This window comes from Entelurus aequoreus, linkage group LG10 (genome assembly GCF_033978785.1).
Source record: "Entelurus aequoreus isolate RoL-2023_Sb linkage group LG10, RoL_Eaeq_v1.1, whole genome shotgun sequence".
In the NCBI taxonomy this organism is placed as follows: domain Eukaryota; kingdom Metazoa; phylum Chordata; class Actinopteri; order Syngnathiformes; family Syngnathidae; genus Entelurus; species Entelurus aequoreus.
In genome coordinates, this window is record NC_084740.1 from 691,777 (window position 1) to 710,942 (window position 19,166).

Genomic DNA, 19,166 nt, shown 5'->3' on the forward strand with positions numbered 1-19,166 from the left:
CTTAAATCGATCAATTCACATTAGGGATGTGCTGATCAGTATTTGACGATTTTTGTGAAAAAGTATGTGATCGCCATTGCCGATTTAGGTCTTTTAATGCCGATGACAAATATCGATCCCTTCTGGCTGACAATGTGTTTATTTTTAGGCCCCAGGCTGACAAGCAGCTAATCCTGGGTCTCCATACAGTGTGGAGCCGCTATATTAAATTATTAATCATTTCCATTACTGCAAATAAACTGCATTTTTTAGTATCTTAATTATTATCAAATAACATTATCACTGGAGGACGATGCTAAACATGTTACACACCGCGCTAAGCTAACCGCTAAGATAGCATTAATCAACCCCAATAAAGTTCTAGGAAAGTTTAAAAAGTTTTACAGCAGAAAGTAGGCAGCTATTACCTGGAAATTAACTAGTAGATTATTAAGAGTTAGGTGAAAGGTTAATATAACATCAATTGTCGGTCTGTCAGCATTGTCACAGTAAGAGGGTGGATCCATAAATAGGTGGCATTGATACCAGAGGTAGAATCCGTTTATATGATACAAGAGGGATTAGATAGACATTTTTATTTTCTCATTCATTTTGTGGTTTTTGTTAATGTTTACAAACGCAGGGAATCATTTGCCTGAACACACACAGGAACACACGGACGGCAAAAACCAAAGGATTTAAAACAATAGTAAATAGTAGTTTTTGTTTAGTTATTGCATACTATTGACTTGGCTTTGGTCAAACCAATGTATGTAATAAAAAAAAAATAAGGCGTTTGATTATTGTATTGGTATTGTTTAAACTGTCAATAGCACTCACTATAGATAAATGGAAAACGTACAGTTAATACATACGGTATCGGAATCGGCAGCATCAAACCCTGATGGGAACATCCCTAGTTAACATCCTTGCATACCTAAATGTCCCTCTGTGGAAATGAAGGCTATGCACTTCTGCGCTACACAAAGTGTTCAACCTGTTTCTTCAAAAACTTTGAAGGCGGCATCACATACACAAAAGCAGTGTGATGTAGAAATGATGTCATCGCCTCAAAGCATTTACTTCCTTCCTTTGATCGTATTAAACAATGGCTGACATTTACGTTCTTCCCTGTGAATGTAGATATCTGGAGGAGGTGGGCTACTCGGACACCATACTGGACATGCGCTCCAAACGCGTGCGCTGTCTGCTCGGGCGGAGCAGCCCTGAAGCGAACGGGCCGCCGCCACCTGAGTCCTCCCCAGAGCCTGAGACACGCTCGGGTGGAGAATCATTGTTGGTCAGACAGATAGAAGAACAGATTAAGAGGTGACACCACATGACATTGTTAAATTGGTCCTTTTATGACGGTTTATTGTCTCATAAAAAGGCAGCTTGATGTCCTTAGATTGTGCAAGTGTACCTAATAACCAAATACACTTTTGCAGAAATGCGGGCAAAGAAAGCTCCAAAGAACGGCTCGGCGGTTCAGTGCTCGATAAGATCCCATTCTTGCACGGTTGTGAGGATGACGACGAAGATGACAGCGATGAGGAAGACGACTTCCAAGGCATGGCCACGGACTGCATCGATGGTCCACGCAAGAGCAAAAAGTCCCGCGTAAAGGTGCGTCAAAGCTTTTCCTCTCGAGCAACACCAAGTGTAAGACTTGTTTGACTTGGTTTCTCAGTTTATTGCGATTAAATAAGTATTAACTTATTTAACTTATAAAACCCACTCATGAATTCATTTAGGACAGGGGTATCGTACCGTATTTTCCAGACTTAAGAGCACAACAGTTTATAAGACACACCCACTAAATTTTTTAAGAAATACATTATTTTTTCCACACATTAGCCATACAGATAAGCCGCAGATGTATACATTGTTAGATGAGTCATTTACACAGAAATATTTTGTAAATGTTTATTTACATACCTTAATTTTATCCAAACGTTGTCTGTCTCACGGCAGTAAAACAGCTGATAAAAAAAAAAAAAAGTCATTGTCATGGACCCACTAGCTGCGGAAGCGAGCTCTCCAATCAGCTAAACAGACTCAATAAGTCCAAGGTGATGTTTTGGTGAATTTACGAAACTGAAACAATACAAAAAGAGTGCCATTGTAAGTTAATGATACACAGACACTCGTAAATGTGTTAGCATATTAGCTAATGTTAACGACGCTAGTTTCATTAAACTACGATAGCACGCACAGATATGCATGAAAACACTCCTACAGACATCACACATGGGACAGTTTAGTAAGTATGACTTGTTTCAGGTATATTGTAAAGCTTACAAATGTTGCTTGGAGTGATAAATGAAGAATCTGTACGAGTAGAAACACTGGACGATTAGAAGACGGAACGGCTCCGGTTTAACGCTCTAAACAGAAGGGCACTGCAGAATTCGTCCAAAAGATAGCGCCATTGTACAAACAACACACCTTATCAGTGACTTTGCTTGTTGCTGTTTTTTAACTATTTGCATTTTGAAATAAACCAATGAATACAAATGACAGAGGTAATTCAAAGTTTTGCTGTGAATTACTTTTCCATAAAGTATCCTGGGCTCCTTGTTAGTGTGTTATTGTTAACGACAATATACACTTCATCGTACATGTAATATATTTTACTATATTGATTATTAAATATGTTATAATTCCACAAGAGTTTTGCAGCAGCACACTCGCGTACGAGCTGTCCGGTTTGGATGTGCAGAACGACTGCTTTAGTGTTTGCTTTGTGCATTGTTTTCTTTTCTCATCATACATGGTACCTTGTGTAAATGATTTTGCCAAAGTAAGCTGCTTCTTAGGTGGAGTTTGTTGTTGTAGCGGCCTTGATCGCTTTGTAAAGATTTGCATTTCCCGCATTTGGCTCGATGCTATTTCAGATGCTGGAATAAGTTGATTGTGCTCCTGCCTTTTTTAAAGAAACTTTGCAACGTGCAGTCACTTGTTCAATTCCGATTGCCGCACATCTAAAGCACTGACCACACTTTTTTTTTCTTTGGAACAAACGTCTCACTCTCGTTAGCATTAACCATGCTTTGCTAGGCTTATGAATCCCCGCTAATCAAGTAAGGGGGCGGGCGAGAGCTATGGAAGCTCATGAGGGCAAAAAAGTATACTGCAGCAAGAGGAGAAAAACATAGATGTTTTATTTTTTTAATCGTCTGCAGCAAAAAAGCTTGCATTCATCAATAAAATCGAAATATCGCCGAGGCCTAGATGTGATTTGTGTCTGTATCAGCCGATCTCACTCAGGCAGTATAAAACCATGATAGGGACATCCGTACTTGTATTACTTACTTGCATAATTTCAATTAACTTAAAAAACGACCGCAGAATTTGGATTCAAATGCAATTTTATTGTTAAAAGTACATTAGAAAGCACAGGAGCTTGTGCTGTCCAAATAAAGTGTGTGATTAATCTGTGTATTTTCATGATTAATACTGTATTTTTGGGGATTATTCCCATGAGTTAAAGCGTTATTTTTGAAAATCTTATTACCTATTACACTAATTTCCTTTTGTCACCTATGTCACAAAGCTAACGTGAATGTTTTTGTTAGGTTAGCTTTGCATATATTGACATACATTGGTTTGCTTTTAGCATCTTTAATGTACAAAAGGAATCAAAGTGTCCCCCCCGCATCCTTCAATTTTTCTGAATGCAGCCCTCGGTGGGAAAAGTTTTGATACCCCTAATTGAGGACATGGGTCTACATACAATTTGAATATTGATAAAACAACAAACCTGTAATGATAATAAAAACTACCGGTACTTAAAAAAAAAAAAAAACATAACCTGTAACCCATCCAAACACACTCTTATTATATTATTTTATATATACATGTAATATTATATACATGCACCACTGTGATACTATTAAATAATCAGACTTGATCACCTGTTTTAGGTGTGATTATTTATTTCATTGCGCATCTCAGCTCGTCAACTGTGAGACAAGGTTACATTTTAGAGCATTGGTGTCCAAAGCAAATGTTCATTCTAAAAGTACAATTACCACAAAAACATGTAAAAAGTGGAATAAAAGAGAAAATAAATGTACAGTAGCTGGAAAAAGTTGAACTGTTGACACTAACACTGGACGACGTGGCTCAGATGTAGAGCGGCCGTGCCAGCAACTTCAGGGTTTCAGGCTCGAATCCAGCTTACGCCATTCTAGGTCTCGTTCACACTACAGGTCAATTCCGATTTTTTTTGTCCATATGCGACCTGAAAACGGGTGAAAATAAAATGTTTTAGGAACTCTAGTGAAAGTTCCACCATTCTTTTCTCCGTCCGCTCGCCCACAGACACTCTTTTCGAGCAGACATCGAAGCAAAATATACTGTAAAACTATCAGAGACAAAATACTAGTCCTCTTTCTTCTTCATTTTCTACGAGCAATAATTAAGTCCCGAAAATGTTGACTGTGATTGCACAAAATCCTTGAAATTGCCACAAATGTGCGGGTACTGAGACTGTCGAGTGGAAGCCATGTTTACTTCCATAAACGCTGCAGTGCGTGACGTGACGTCGACAACAACACGAAACACGTTTCAGTTTGTAGTGCACAACACTGCGATAAGACACCAATCTGTACTGACTGAAAAACATGAACAATCATATTTCAGTATCTGTAAAGTATTAGCCCACATTTCATGTTTTGTTTGTACACAGCTGAGCTAGCCAGACCGCGTATGTACTGTAGTTGTACTAGCACACATGTCGTGCTGCGTGTATCATGATCCATATTAAAGTGACTCACTCAATGGACAGTTGTTCGTCTGGTCCAGCTGGCCGGAAACGTTTCCTGTTGATTTTGGATAAGCAATCCATTTATAGATCGATATTTCTAGCGTCAAAATCGCTTTCATCCACCTCTCCTGGCTTCTGTCTGCTCCAACGTCTCACTATTCCTTCGTAGTCGCTTCTATAAGCAGCAGTATATTTAGCTTCAAAAGTATAAAGTTGAGAATCCTCATTTGTCCAAAAATAGTTGTCTTTTTGGTCTGTTACCAAGTCTGCCATGATTACAAAACACACTGGTGTTTGATTCTGGAAATAGGAACACACAGCCCTTTGAGACATTTGTGATTATCAGAATCAGAAAGGGCTTTCTAAGTAAACTCTGATTGATTGAACACAGCAACACACAGCAATGATTAAAATGATCAAAATAAGGTAAATATTGAACATATTACATACTGTTATGATCATGTCTACATATATAGACATGCGATGTGTATATAAAAGGTTGGTGGAGGGTTTTGAAGTTGTTTTAGAGGGCTTTGAAGGTTACAACAGTGACTCCCATTAGCCCCATCTTTCAAGCGTTTTTATCATCTTTAAATTGTGAAAAAAAGAAAAAAAAAAAGACGTGTGTTCTTGTCTCTCATAATGATTATGAACGATAGGCAAAATTCCCAAAAAAGTGCAGTTCCCCTTTTAAGATATTATTATTATTTTTTTTCACTATCATGTTATGTTTATGAGCAATTAATATTTTCCTTCCAGATGGGTTCAGAGCCCATGACCACAGACCTGGACCCGGAGGACGATGACGACGAGGACGACTCGGAAGACGCCCTCAGTGAATTTGACTTTCTGGGCTCCGGGGAGGATGGGGAGGGGGCGGGAGAGGCCAGGATCTCTGGGGACGGACGGGAGTTAGGTACGCTGTTGCCATAGCAACACCATCTGCACTCCCAACATCCCTGTCCCACCACTGTATCTGTCTTCCTCCCCACACACACACACGCTCACATTTTTTTAAAAGTTACCTCTCATTGTGTCTCTGCATCTCTTCTTGTCAATAAACCAGCCTCTTTTCCCAACCGCTTGTCTCTCTGTCTCTGTCTGTCACTCTTAGCACTGTGTCGCAGTCATCTGTTTCTAGATGTGCTCTCTCTCTATCTTTGGGGTCATTTCATCATGAGTATCATGATGGACGAGTATCATGCATGCAGCCTTTACATGTCCACAAGTCATACTTTTGTCCTCCGTGTGAGGAATCAAGTCTTTTGTGTCCACTTTTGGCATCTCTCCGCGTGACTGGATGTGTTGTGTCTCTTTCCTGTCGCCGCGTTCAGAGAACCGCAGGAACAAGTTACAAGGCATGATGTCGGACTTCCCCTCAAAACCTGCCCCGCCTCCTTCTGTGTCTGGACAAGCTCGCTCTGGGGAAGGTAAGACAAGCCGCTCCCAATTAAGTGTCCCTTCTCAGTATTGCCTCCACTACCATATTATGCATGCTTGTAGCTTAGATGTAGAATCCCCAAATTAGACTCTGGTAGTGTAGAGTTGCTCCTCCAACTATAAATAATCTGTCCCGGTCTGCAGGGTGAAATGGGAAAAACAAGACCGACAAGAAGTGTTTTCACCGTCTGCATTTCTATCTCCAAACCTGCAGGTGGCGCCTTGGGTTTCTCCTCAGACGTCTTCATTATGGACGCAGTCGGAGGTGGAGACATGAACTTGGGTGAACTGGCTGATCTCACCGTTGCCAATGACAACGATCTCTCCATGGATGTAATTAGCGCGTTCCCTTTCGCCACCTACTGAAGCACTGAGCTTCTTTAATGATGCAAATGTGTGCGTTACAGATGCATGATAACCGAGATGAGTTTAAGAAGACCTGGAACCCTCGCTTCACGCTACGGAGTCACTTCGACGCCATCCGGGCTTTGACCTTTCACCCGACCCAAGCGGTTTTGCTCACGGCCTCTGAAGACGGAACACTAAAGCTATGGAACCTCAATAAGGCTATGCACTCAAAGAAGTAAGAACTGTTGCACCTTTTTAAGAAAATTACTCTTAATTTGGAGTTTTCAAATACTTTGACACAAATTAAGCTAACTTTTCCTCCGCAGGAATGCAGCTTTAGATGTCGAGCCCATCTACACATTTAGAGCGCACAGGTAAGTTAAATATGCACAAACAACAAACAAAAATGTTGTAATGCCAAAGATGTACCGTATTTTCCGCACTGTAAGGCGCACCGGATTATAAGGCGCACCTTTAAAGGCCTACTGAAATGATTTTTTTTTTATTTAAACGGGGATAGCAGATCTATTCTATGTGTCATACTTGATCATTTCGCGATATTGCCATATTTTTGCTGAAAGGATTTAGTATAGAACAACGACGATAAAGATTGCAACTTTTGGTATCTGATAAAAAAAAGGCTTGCACCTACCGGAAGTAGCGTGACGTAGTCAGTTGAACATATACGCAAAGTTCCCTATTGTTTACAATGATGGCCGCATGAAGTGAGAGAGATTCGGACCGAGAAAGCGACAATTTCCCCATTAATTTGAGCGAGGATGAAAGATTTGTGGATGAGTAAAGTGCAAGTGAAGGACTAGTGGGGAGTTGAAGCTATTCAGATAGGGAAGATGCTGTGAGAGCCGGGGGTGACCTGATATTCAGCTGGGAATGACTACAACAGTAAATAAACACAAGACATATATATACTCTATTAGCCACAACACAACCAGGCTTATATTTAATATGCCACAAATTAATCCTGCATAATAACACCTGCGTGTTTGTTATGCTAGCTCCTAGCTCCTCTGCTAGCTCCTAGCTCCATAGAACACGCCAATACAATTCAAACACCTGATCAACACACACAATCACTCAGCCCAAAAGACCGTTCACCTAACCCAAGGTTCATAAAGCTTATATATTTTTAAAAAGTTACGTACGTGACGCGCACGTACGGTACGGTACGTGTTATGCTAGCTCCTAGCTCCTCTGCTAGCTCCTAGCTCCATAGAACACGCCAATACAATTCAAACACATGATCAACACACACAATCACTCAGCCCAAAAGACCGTTCACCTAACCCAAGGTTCATAAAGCTTATATATTTTTAAAAAGTTACGTACGTGACGCGCACGTACGGTACGGTACGTGTTATGCTAGCTCCTAGCTCCTCTGCTAGCTCCTAGCTCCATAGAACACGCCAATACAATTCAAACACATGATCAACACACACAATCACTCAGCCCAAAAGACCGTTCACCTAACCCAAGGTTCATAAAGCTTATATATTTTAAAAAAGTTACGTACATACGCAAAAAAAAGCCAAAGCTGCATACTCACAGTAGCACGTCTGCGTCTTTGTCATCCAAATCAAAGTAATCCTGGTAAGAGTCTGTGTTGTCCCAGTTCTCTACAGGCGTCTGTGTATCCAAATCAAAAGTCCTCCTGGTTAGAGTCTCTGTTATCCGAGTTCTTCCATCTTGACTGCATCTTTCGGGAATGTAAACAAAGAAGCGCCGGCTGTGTACTGTTGTGGCTGACTACGTTCGAAAAATACGTCCATTTCGCACCGACAACTTTCTTCTTTGCTTGCTCGGCTTCCTTCTCCATAATGCAATGAACATGATTGAAACAGATTCACGAACACAGATGTCCAGAATACTGTGGAATTATGAAATGAAAACAGAGCTTTTTCGTATCGGCTTCAATGTGGAAGGCATACCCGTGTTCGCCGGGCTACGTCACACGCATACGTCATCCTCAGAGGCGTTTCGAACCGGAAGTTTAGCGGCAAATTTAAAATGTCACTTTATAAGTTAACCCGGCCGTATTGGCATGTGTTATAATGTTAAGATTTCATCATTGATATATAAACTATCAGACTGCGTGGTCGGTAGTAGTGGGTTTCAGTAGGCCTTTAATGAATGGCCTATTTCAAAACGTGTTCATATATAAGGCGCACCGCATTATAAGGTGCATAGAATAGACGCTACAGTAGAGGCTGGGGTTACGTTATGCATCCATTAGATGGAGCTGCGCTATAGGGAATGTCAACAAAACAAATAGTGATTGTACTGACACTTCTACTTGCTGCTCTCTGTTCAACAACCCACTGTTCCAGTTTGTCCTCCAACTGTAGCCATCTCGCTTTGTTCCCTCGGAAACTCTGTTTAGTCTTCTTTACTTGGCGCAGGTCATCATGTTGCTTCCTCCACTTCCGCACCATTGATTCGTTCATGTTAAATTCTCTCGCTGCTGCTCTATTCCCGTGTTCTACTGCGTGACTGATCGCCTTGAGTTTAAACTCTGCGTCGTAAGCGTGTCTCTTAATAGGAGCCATTTTTGGGTCTTTACATAAAGTTTAGGTACCATAGTTGCGAGACCTGTTTTGGCTCAATATTGGTCCATTAATAAGGTGCACCGGATTATAAGGCGCACTGTCAGCTTTTGAGGAAATTTAAGGTTTTTAGGTGCGCCTTATAGTGCGGAAAATACGGTACATTGGTACCTCGGGATTTCTAGTTTTTCGGGGTACGAGCTGTTTCTCAGCTAATTGCTTTTAGTTGCCTCGCTGTACTCTCTTTGGAGGGGCTGCGGGGAGTCTCTGGGCCCCTCGGTGCGGTGCGTCCCATCTTTCTGCCTGCGTGGGGTGTGGTCTCTCGCTGGCTTGGGGTCATGTTGTCTGCTGCTTCTCCCGTTCCTCGGCCGAGCGTGTCTATGACCTGCCGCTGGCCTTCCCGGCGGCATGGTAGACATGGTCCTGGAGGTCTTGTTGCTGGCCGGCCTGCCTTGCTGTTTTGGGTTTGGCTTTCTGAGTGGCTGGGGCTGTACTTTGGCTGCCACACATACTGGGAGACAAATATTGTACAAAACCCAAAACCAGTGAAATTGGTAAATCGTAAATAAAAACAGAATACAATGATTTGCAAATTCTTTTCAACTTATATTCAACTGAATAGACCGCAAAGACAAGATATTCAATGTTCAAACTGAGAAAAATTTTTTTTTTTTGCAAATCATTAACTTAGAATTTAATGGCAGCAACCAAAGTTGGCACAGGGGCATTTATACCACTGTGTTACATCACCTTTCCTTTTAACAACACTCAGTAAACATTTGGGAACTGAGGAGACCAATTTTTGAAGCTTTTTAGGTGGAATTCTTTCCCAGTCTTGCTTGATGTACAGCTCAAGTTGTTCAACAGTCCGGGGTCTCTGTTGTCTTATTTTACGCTTCATAATGCACCACACATTTTCAATGGGAGACAGGTCTGGACTACAGGCAGGCCAGTCTAGTACCCGCACTCTTTTACTACAAAGCCACGCTGTTGCAACACATGTAGAATGTGGCTTGACATTGTCTTGCTGAAATAAGCAGGGGCGTTAATGAAAAAGATGTTGCTTGAATGGCAACTTATGTTGCTCCAAAACCTGTATGTACCTTTCAGCATTAATTGTGCCTTCACAGATGTGTAAGTTACCCATGCCTTGGGCACTAATACACCCCCATACCATCACAGATGCTGGCTTTTGAACTTAGCGCCTAGAACAGTCCAGATGGTTCTTTTCCGCTTTGGTCTGGAGGACACGACGTCCACAGTTTCCAAAAACTATTTGAAATGTGGACTCGTCAGACCACAGAACACTTTTCCACTTTGTATCAGTCCATCTTAGATGAGCTCGGGCCCAGCAAAGCCGGTGGCGTTTCTGAGTGTTGTTGATAAATGGCTTTGGCTTTGCATAGGAGAGTTTTAACTTGCACTTACAGATGTAGCGACAAACTGTAGTTACTGACAGTGGTTTTCTGAAGTGTTCCTGAGCCCATGTGGTGATATCCTTTAAACACTGATGTCGGTTTTTGATGCAGTACCGCCTGAGGGATTGAAGGTCTTGGGCATTTAATGTTGGTTTTCAGCCTTGCCGCTTACGTGCAGTGATTTCTCCAGATTCTGTGAACCTTTTGATGATATTATGTATGGTTGATGGTGAAATCCCTAAATTCCTTGCAATAGCTCATTGAGAAATGTTGTTCTTAAACTGTTCGACAATTTGCTCACGCATTTGTTCACAAAGTGGTGACCCTCGCCCCATCCTTGTTTGTGAATGACTGAGCATTTCATGGAATCTGCTTTTATACCCAATCATGGCACCCACCTGTACCCAATTAGCCTGTTCACCTGTGGGATGTTCCAAATAAGTGTTTGCTGAGCATGCCTCAACTTTCTCAGTCTTTTTTGCCACTTGTGCCAGCTTTTTTGAAACATGTCACAGGCATCAAATTCCAAATGAGCTAATATTTGCAAAAAATAACAAAGTTTTCCAGTTGGAACGTTAAGTATGTTGTCTTTGCAGTCTATTCAATTGAATATTGATTGAAAATTATTTGCAAATCATTGTATTTTGTTTTTATTTATGATTTACACAACATGCCAACTTCACTGTTTTGGGGTTTTGAACAATATATATATATATATATATATATATATATATATATATATATATATATATATATATATATATATATATATATATATATATATATATATATATATATATACAGTTCTGAAGTATGTGTACCAATACTGATATTAAATATATATGAATGTAGTTAAAAAAATAACATCTAAATAAATTAGATATTGAAATCACTACACTAACTTAAGTTTTTGTTTTTTAATGTATTTTTCTTACAACTTTGTGCTGTCTCAGAGTGATCTGTGATCACATGTACACAGCTGTTTTTACACATAATCGGCAATTGCGATGCTTTAGGTGTGCATATTAATTTCATACCAAATTAAAGACGGAAGTTTGCCAAACATGTAAGAACACAGTACAAACTGCGGTAAAGCCATATTTTTTAGGGTAATCGCAAAAACGCTGTTATATGGATACGGGCGTGTGCTGAGGTTTCTTTTATTACACAGCGGGAGCATTGATTGTGACGCAACAACAATCTTTTGCACCAAAATAAAAACTTCAGTGTGCATTGATCAATATAACAGACTGAACACCAACACATACCTTCAACTACTTCAACTTTAACAACCCCCCACATCAGACCCTGACAACAATGCAATATGAAATCTAACAATTAAACATTGAATATTAAGAGCATGTGAAAGTTTGACTCCTTCCTTGTTTAGTTCCCTGATGAACTCCTTAAGGTGTTGTAATCAAGTAATCAATCAGAAATATCAAGCAGCTAAAATGCGCCAAACATGGGGAAGTGTTCATAATGCACTGTAATGGATTTATATATGTGTAATTTTAAATGATGTATATGTGTTGTTCAATGAGCAGGAGGTTTTGTTTGTTGGGTATAGTTTATATTATAGTTAAGTTTTTTTCGATTGGGTCATCTAAATTGATGCTGTGCTCTAGTCACTGTCTAATGAGATGCATGGTCATTTACCTTTCTTCTCTTTTCGTCCACAAGAGGGCGCCGATTTCACCTAAACTCAATCCACAGGTGACCAAATTTCGGCAAAAACTTTCTGTGAGTCAATCTACTTGTGGTGTCTCGTGGGCTACACATGGACCGCGGGCCCTAGTTTTGACACTCCTGGTCTAGAAAGAGGATAATATACCAACAACTGTTGGCGTGTCATCATTGTCACAGTCACTACGCGACATGTGAGAGAAGGGCGTGTCAATACATAAATTGGTGGCGTTGATACCAAAGGTAGTGACTGGGTTGATATAAAAAAAAAAAATCAAAGTCATTTTTGTTGTTGTTTTTGTTCATGTTTACAGACTCATGGAATAGTTCCCTGGACACAAGAGGACTTTGATGGCAAAAACCAAAAGATTTAAAAGAGTAGCAGATAGGATAGTAGTTTTTGCCTTTGTTTCGCTATTGTGAAGTATTGACTTTGTTTTGCTCTAACAACTGCATGTAATAAAAGAGCACAAGGAACTACTTTAGTAATTGTGTTGATCTTGTTAAAATGTCGATAACACTAAAGAAAGCATTAAACATTAATAAATAGAGAAATGTACATGTTCAGTTCAGTTTAGTTTATTTACTTGTATAGCACATTTAAAAACAACCCCAGTTGGCCAAAGTGCTGTACAGACATAAGAAAAGGGCCACATAGTGTCACGTTTACATTGTAACACGGAAGGATGAATAGAATACAGTAGTAAAATATACCTTAAAAGAAGTGCAGAAGATATCACCTAAAATACTACAATGTAATAAATAAATAAAAAAGGATAAAACAAGAAATAAATACAACCAAGATATCCTGTCTAACTGGATTTGAATGCCAGGGAGTAAAAATATGTTTTTAGCCCAGATTTAAATTGGCTCAGAGACTGGGAGGACCTAATAGATAAAGGAATGTTGTTCCACAGTCTGGGCCCTGCTACTGAGAAGGCTCTATCTCCTCTGGTTTTAAGTCTGGTTTTAGGGACAGCCAGGAGGAGCTGGTCTGAAGACCTCAGGGTCCTGCTGGGACAATAAGGCTGCAGAAGCTCAATAAGATAGGGCAGGGCTTCTTGGTGTAAGCCAAGAAGCTACAATAAGTAACATTTTAAAATGAACTCTAAAAGTAACTGGGAGCCAATGAAGGGAAGCCAGTACAAGGGTAATGTGCTCACGTCGTTTGGTTTTAGTTAAAAGACTAGCAGCAGAGTTCTGCAAGCGCTGCAGCCGCTAGAGAAAGCCCTGATCCAGGCCTACGTAAAAAGAATTACAGTAATCCATGCGTGACGTCACAAATGCATGGATAGCTCTTTTAAAGTCAGCCTGTGGAAGAGATTTTTATTTTTGCAAGGAGTCTCAGCTGAAAGAAGCTAGATTTAATGACAGAGCTAATTTGTTTGTCCAGTTTAAACAAGCTGTCAAAAGTGACTCCAAGGCTCCTCGCTTATTAGTGGCAATATGAGGACAGAGGACCAATAGCACTGTCATGTCCTTGCAATGGGTTTGTTTAACCAAATACGACAATTTCTGTTTTATTTTTGTTTAAATATAACAAATTTGCCCCCAACCATTCCTGTACATCATGCAAAAAGTTCTGCAGAGTAGTCATCGCAACCTGGGTATATTCAGATATATCTGAATATTGTCTGCGAAACACTGAAAAGAAACATTGTGCTTTTTAAAAACAGCACCCAGGGGAAGCATGTATAAAGAAAAGAGGACAGGTGTTAAAAAAATGTAACCTTGGGGTACACCATACGTAAGGCCAGACTCAGGAGTATTGGCCTAGGTGTACAGAAAAACTCCTGCTGGTCAAAAATGACTGGAACCATTTTAGAGCTGTTCCCCTAATACCCACACAAGAATCAAGGCGAGTTAAAACACTGCTGTGGTCCACCGTATCAAAAGTAGCAGTCAAATCTAGAAGCACAAGAACTGCATATTGACCTGTTATAACATGTGATTGGTGTCGGTATCGACCGATCTCACTCATGGATGATCGGAATCGGCAGCTTAAAACTCTGATTGGAACATCCCTAAAATAAATCATACCAGGTGTCCAGTTATAGCGCTACAGCACAGGTCAAATATTTTCACACACTTTCTCATTTAATAACAGAAGCAAGTTTTGACCGTTACATTATCAATCCACTTTATTTATATAGCACATTTAAACAACAAAAATGTTTCCAAAGTGCTGCACAAAAATATTAAAAACAATATTCAAATACTATCCTTAGCTCCATCAAACAAAATAAATAAATATAACACAGCCATCGTCTGGTGCATCAGGGACGGCAGAGAGGAGTTTCGGAGGCTGGTGAGGGACTTTGTTGTCTGGTGCCACAGGAACCTCTTGCAGCTCAATCCGTCAAAGACCAAGGAGCTGGTCATTGATTTTGGGAGGTCGAGGGAGTCGAGGTACAGACCGTGGACTCATTCAAGTACCTCGGGGTGTGGGTGGACAATAAGCTGGACTGGACTGTTAAAACGGACCACTTGTATGGGAAAGGACAGAGCAGGCTGTACTTCCTGAGGAGGCTGCGCTCCTTCAACATCTGTAAACAACTCTTGTGGATGTACTACCAGTCTGTGGTTGCCAGTGTTCTGTACTACATCGTAGTGTGCTGGGGGGGGGGGGCAGTACATCTAAGAAGAACAGCTCCAGACTGGAGAAACTGATCAGGCGGGCCGGTTCTACGATCGGAATAAAACTGGACTCACTGGTGACGGTGGCAGAGAAGAGGAGCATCCTGGATGATGCCAGTCACCCTCTGCATACCGTTATCAGTAGCCAGAGGAGCCTGTTCAGTGCTAGACTACTTCATCCCAAGTGCAGGACTAATAGACTAAAAAACTCCTTTGTCCCACACGCCATTAGAGTGTACAACTCCTCTCTGGGGGTGATGGGGGGTACTAGGATGACAGGGGATGCAAAACAATAACAGTGCAATACTTTTTCATAACATGGTCACTACTGCCTAGTTTCTCTTGTTATATTCTTATTTTACTGTTATATTTTTATTCTCATTGTTGCTTTTTATTTTTATTCTATTGTAATATTTTTCTATTTTGTTTCCATTTATAGCCCCATTATTTACTTTTTATTTTTTAAATACGATCTCAATTTTGTACACTGCTGCTGGAATTTTAATTTTCCTGAGGGAACTCTCCTGAAAGAATCAATAAAGTACTATCTGTCTAGCTATCTATCCATCTATCTCTCTATCTATCTATCTATCTATCTATCTATCTATCTATCTATCTATCTATCTATCTATAAAAACTATTTTATAGATAGATAGACAGATAGTACTTTATCTATCTATCTATCTATAAAAACTATTTTATAGATAGATAGATAGATAGATAGATAAATAGATAGTACTTAGTATAGTATAAAATATGATAAAAAATTATTTTAAAGGATAAAACCAATAAATAGAAGTACAAATGTAAAAACACAGGACTACACAACTCACGTAGTGTTAAAAGCCAGAGAATAAAAGTGAGTCTTAAGACGAGACTTAAAACACTACAGCAGTTTGAACATGGAGGTGCAGAGTGTTCCTGAGCTTAGGGCCGACCACAGAGAAGGCCCTGTCTCCCCTGGTTTTAAGTCTTGTCTTGGGCACCACGAGCTGGAGCTGGCTTTCGGACCTCAGAGCGCGCGCAGGAGTGTAAATTTGGATGAGGTCCGAGATATAATGAGGTGCCAGTCCATGCAAAGCTTTAAAACCAAACAGCAACATTTCTAAATCAATTCTAAAATTAACAGGGAGCCAGTGCAAAGTCTCAAGAAGTGGGGTTATATGTTTGCGTTTCCTGGCCTCTGTTAAGAGTCGTGCTGCCGCGTTCTGGACTAACTGCAACCGGGAGAGAGCTAATGCCAGCATTAGTGAATTAAAGGCATTTGGTTGCAACACTTTATTGAGTGCACTTTATCTGACCCACTCTTTCCGCCCAGTGGTGCGGTTTTGTCACTAACCATGGGAGAAGATGGAGATTCCTGCTACAGCGGGGGTCTGGATGGAAGCGTGCGATGTTGGAAGATGCCGGACCTCAACGTAGATCCCTATGACAACTACGGTCAGTGAGTCAACAGCAGCTGCGTTATCCAGTTGCCAGCTGGCACAGCCGATGTGCTCTATAAAGTGCAAGTGTATCTCCCTAATTAGACCCTGGCATCGAGAGCAGCGTGCTGGCAGGCCACGAGGACATCGTGTGGGGTCTGACGTACTCCGCAGTCCACCAACGGCTGGCCTCGTGCTCGGCCGACGGCACGGTTCGCATCTGGGACCCGCAGCACTCCGCCCCCTGCCTGTCGGTCTTCAACAAGGAGAGAGGTGGCTGCACGTGTAGCGCTGGAGGTTCCTCTTCTGTTGTTTACACGTGTAACACGTCACGCTCTTGCCTTCTCAACAGAAAACGGGACACCCACCTCAGTGGCCTTTGTGGCTTCTGACCCCAACCAGGTGGTGGTGTCGTATGATGGTGGCCAGACACTGCTCTATGACTTTAACACAGAGCAGAGCATCATAGCACTAGAGACGCAGACCAAGGATGGTATGTGCACTTCAAAAAGTCAGTGTTCAAAACAAGAAAAAAAATTACAAAAATTAGGGGTATTTTATTTGAACTAAGCAAAATTATCTGCCAAAAGAACAAAAAAATTTGGCTTGTCAAGACTTTCCAGAACAAGTAGAATCAGCTAACCTCAATTAACCCAAAAATACCTTCAAATAAGTATATTCTCACTAATAACAAGTGCACTTTTCTTGGTAGAAACAAAAAGAGACCTTTTTGCTCAATATGTTGAAAAATATTCTTAAATTAAGTAAATGCTAGTGCCATTATCTTGACATAATGATATGCGCTCGGCATCATGATTTTTTTTTTCATGCTTGAAGTAAGAAATTATTACTTTAAAAAAGTAGTTTTATACTTGTGAGTGTTAATGACACAGCTTTGCATCAGTTGATATTCTAGTTTCAAGCATGTTTTACTCAATATAGGTCATAAAATCTCAGCAACAAGCTGTAATATCTTACTGAGATAATTTAGGACCAAAACACTTAAAACAAGTGAAGTGAAGTGAATTACATTTATATAGCGCTTTTTTCTCAAGTGACTCAAAGCGCTTTACATAGTGAAACCCAATATCTAAGTTACATTCAAACCAGTGTGGGTGGCACTGGGAGCAGGTGGGTAAAGTGTCTTGCCCAAGGACACAACGGCAGTGACTAGGATGGCGGAAGCGGGGATCGAACCTGCAACCCTCAAGTTGCTGGCACGGCCGCTCTACCAACCGAGCTACAAAAACAACAAAAACAAGTAAAACACTCTAACATAAAATCTGCTTAGTGAGAAGAATTATCTTATCAGACAGAAAATAAGCAAATATCACCCTTATTTCAGATAATTAATCTTACTTAGATTTCAGTTTTTGCAGTGTGCTGCTTAAGTAGAGATGTAATACATATAGCGATATGATTTTTTGTGTGTGTTTATCCTCCCTCCCTTGCAGGAAGTGAGTTAATTAACCGTGTGGTTAGTCACCCCTCTGAGCCCATCTCCATTACTGCACATGAGAACCGCACCATCCGTTTCTTAGACAACAAAACAGGTATGCAAATTCTTCTGTTTACCTCCGCAGATCAACTACTTTGTGAAGCAAGCAAACGAGAACTATGAATATACCGTCTCTTTATTCTTCTTTTTTTTTAAACAGGTAAAGTGGTCCACTCAATGGTGGCTCACCTGGACGCGGTCACATGTCTCACCACGGATCCTAAAGGCACTTACCTCATCTCTGGCAGTAAGTCACAACAACAACACATTTGTTTTTTTTAATGGAGCACGTGGAGTGTTTTTATCTTGGTTAATGCAAGTAAGATGAACATAATTTCTTTGCATATATGTTCTTCCTTTGCTTCTTTACCTCCTACATTAAGTGGAACCTCGATTTATGAACTTAATTGGTTCTTAAATATAAAAGTTCATATATCGAAGCATATTTCTCCATGAGAAACAATGTGTAGTGCATCTGGAAAGTATTCACAGCACTCCACTTTTTCCAAAATGGAATGAATTCATTTTTGTCCTCAAACTTCTACACACAATACCCCATAATGACATTGTGACAATTTTTTATTTTTTATTTTGCAGATTTATTACCGGTAGTAATACATTTTTTTTTAAAAAGAAGTCATGTATTTAAGTATTCACAGCCTTTGCTCAATACTTTGCTGATGCATCATTGGCAGCAATTACAGCCTCAAGTCGTTTTGAATACAATGCCACAAGCTAGGCACACCTATCTTTGGGCATTTTTGCCCAACCCTCTTTGCAGCACCTCTGAAGTTCCATCAGGTTGGATGGGAAGTGTTGTTTTTATCCAGGATGTCTCTGTACATTGCTGCAGTGTTTCCCACACATTCGTTTATTTGTGGCGGCCCGCCACGAAAGAATTACGTCCGCCACAAATAAAAATAAAAATAAATATTTTTTTTTTTATTTTTTTTTTTTGTCCTGTCCAGCTTCTCAGGCAAATCATATAGTTGATGTAGATGCCCATATAGGCTGTTCAGATTTACTTTACAAAAGAGAAGTGTAGGATACTTCTCTTGTTGCCTTATTTGTATTTGACCACTACTGTTTTCTGTTTATTTGTTACTGACTGTGGCAGGACACCTCTGCCTCTGTTTCACTTTATGTTGCTGGTATATAATATGGTTGTAGTAGTAGGCTAAAGTTAAATTATTCAGTATGCACTAATTAAAGGGGCAGAGCTTTAAGAGACATTTTAGCTTTTATATTTTATAAGATATATTTTTTGTAAGAACCACAATTAATAAATATATTTCAGTGAATAACTTATTGTTCAAATCTGTATATAAATATGTACATAAAGTGTCGTAATTATATTGTAAAATGGATGGATGTATGGATGGATGGACGTTTAAAACAAAACTG

The 19,166-nt window shown here is 40.2% G+C and overlaps 2 protein-coding genes across 8 annotated transcripts in view; one reads left to right on the forward strand and one right to left on the reverse strand.

Annotated features, from left to right (window-relative positions):
- LOC133658138 (ribitol 5-phosphate transferase FKRP-like) overlaps positions 1-983 on the reverse strand; it is a 40,454-nt gene extending 39,471 nt beyond the window's left edge. For 2 of the 6 annotated variants that reach the window (XM_062059789.1, XM_062059790.1), the window contains exon 1: positions 855-983. The gene's annotated coding sequence lies outside the window, so the exon portion shown is untranslated. Of the gene's footprint in view, positions 1-841 lie in introns of all 6 variants that reach the window. The other 4 variants (XM_062059794.1, XM_062059793.1, XM_062059788.1 and 1 more) reach the window with 4 other exon arrangements.
- LOC133658137 (striatin-4-like) overlaps positions 1-19,166 on the forward strand; it is a 59,123-nt gene that overhangs the window by 30,980 nt on the left and 8,977 nt on the right. For both annotated transcript variants that reach the window (XM_062059785.1, XM_062059786.1), the window contains exons 5-16: positions 1,123-1,308; positions 1,428-1,605; positions 5,510-5,666; positions 6,085-6,180; positions 6,405-6,523; positions 6,598-6,773; positions 6,865-6,912; positions 16,159-16,280; positions 16,370-16,537; positions 16,617-16,757; positions 17,719-17,817; positions 17,923-18,009. In XM_062059785.1, coding sequence (XP_061915769.1) covers positions 1,123-1,308; positions 1,428-1,605; positions 5,510-5,666; positions 6,085-6,180; positions 6,405-6,523; positions 6,598-6,773; positions 6,865-6,912; positions 16,159-16,280; positions 16,370-16,537; positions 16,617-16,757; positions 17,719-17,817; positions 17,923-18,009 — 1,577 coding nt within the window. The remainder of the gene's footprint in view (positions 1-1,122; positions 1,309-1,427; positions 1,606-5,509; positions 5,667-6,084; positions 6,181-6,404; positions 6,524-6,597; positions 6,774-6,864; positions 6,913-16,158; positions 16,281-16,369; positions 16,538-16,616; positions 16,758-17,718; positions 17,818-17,922; positions 18,010-19,166) is intronic.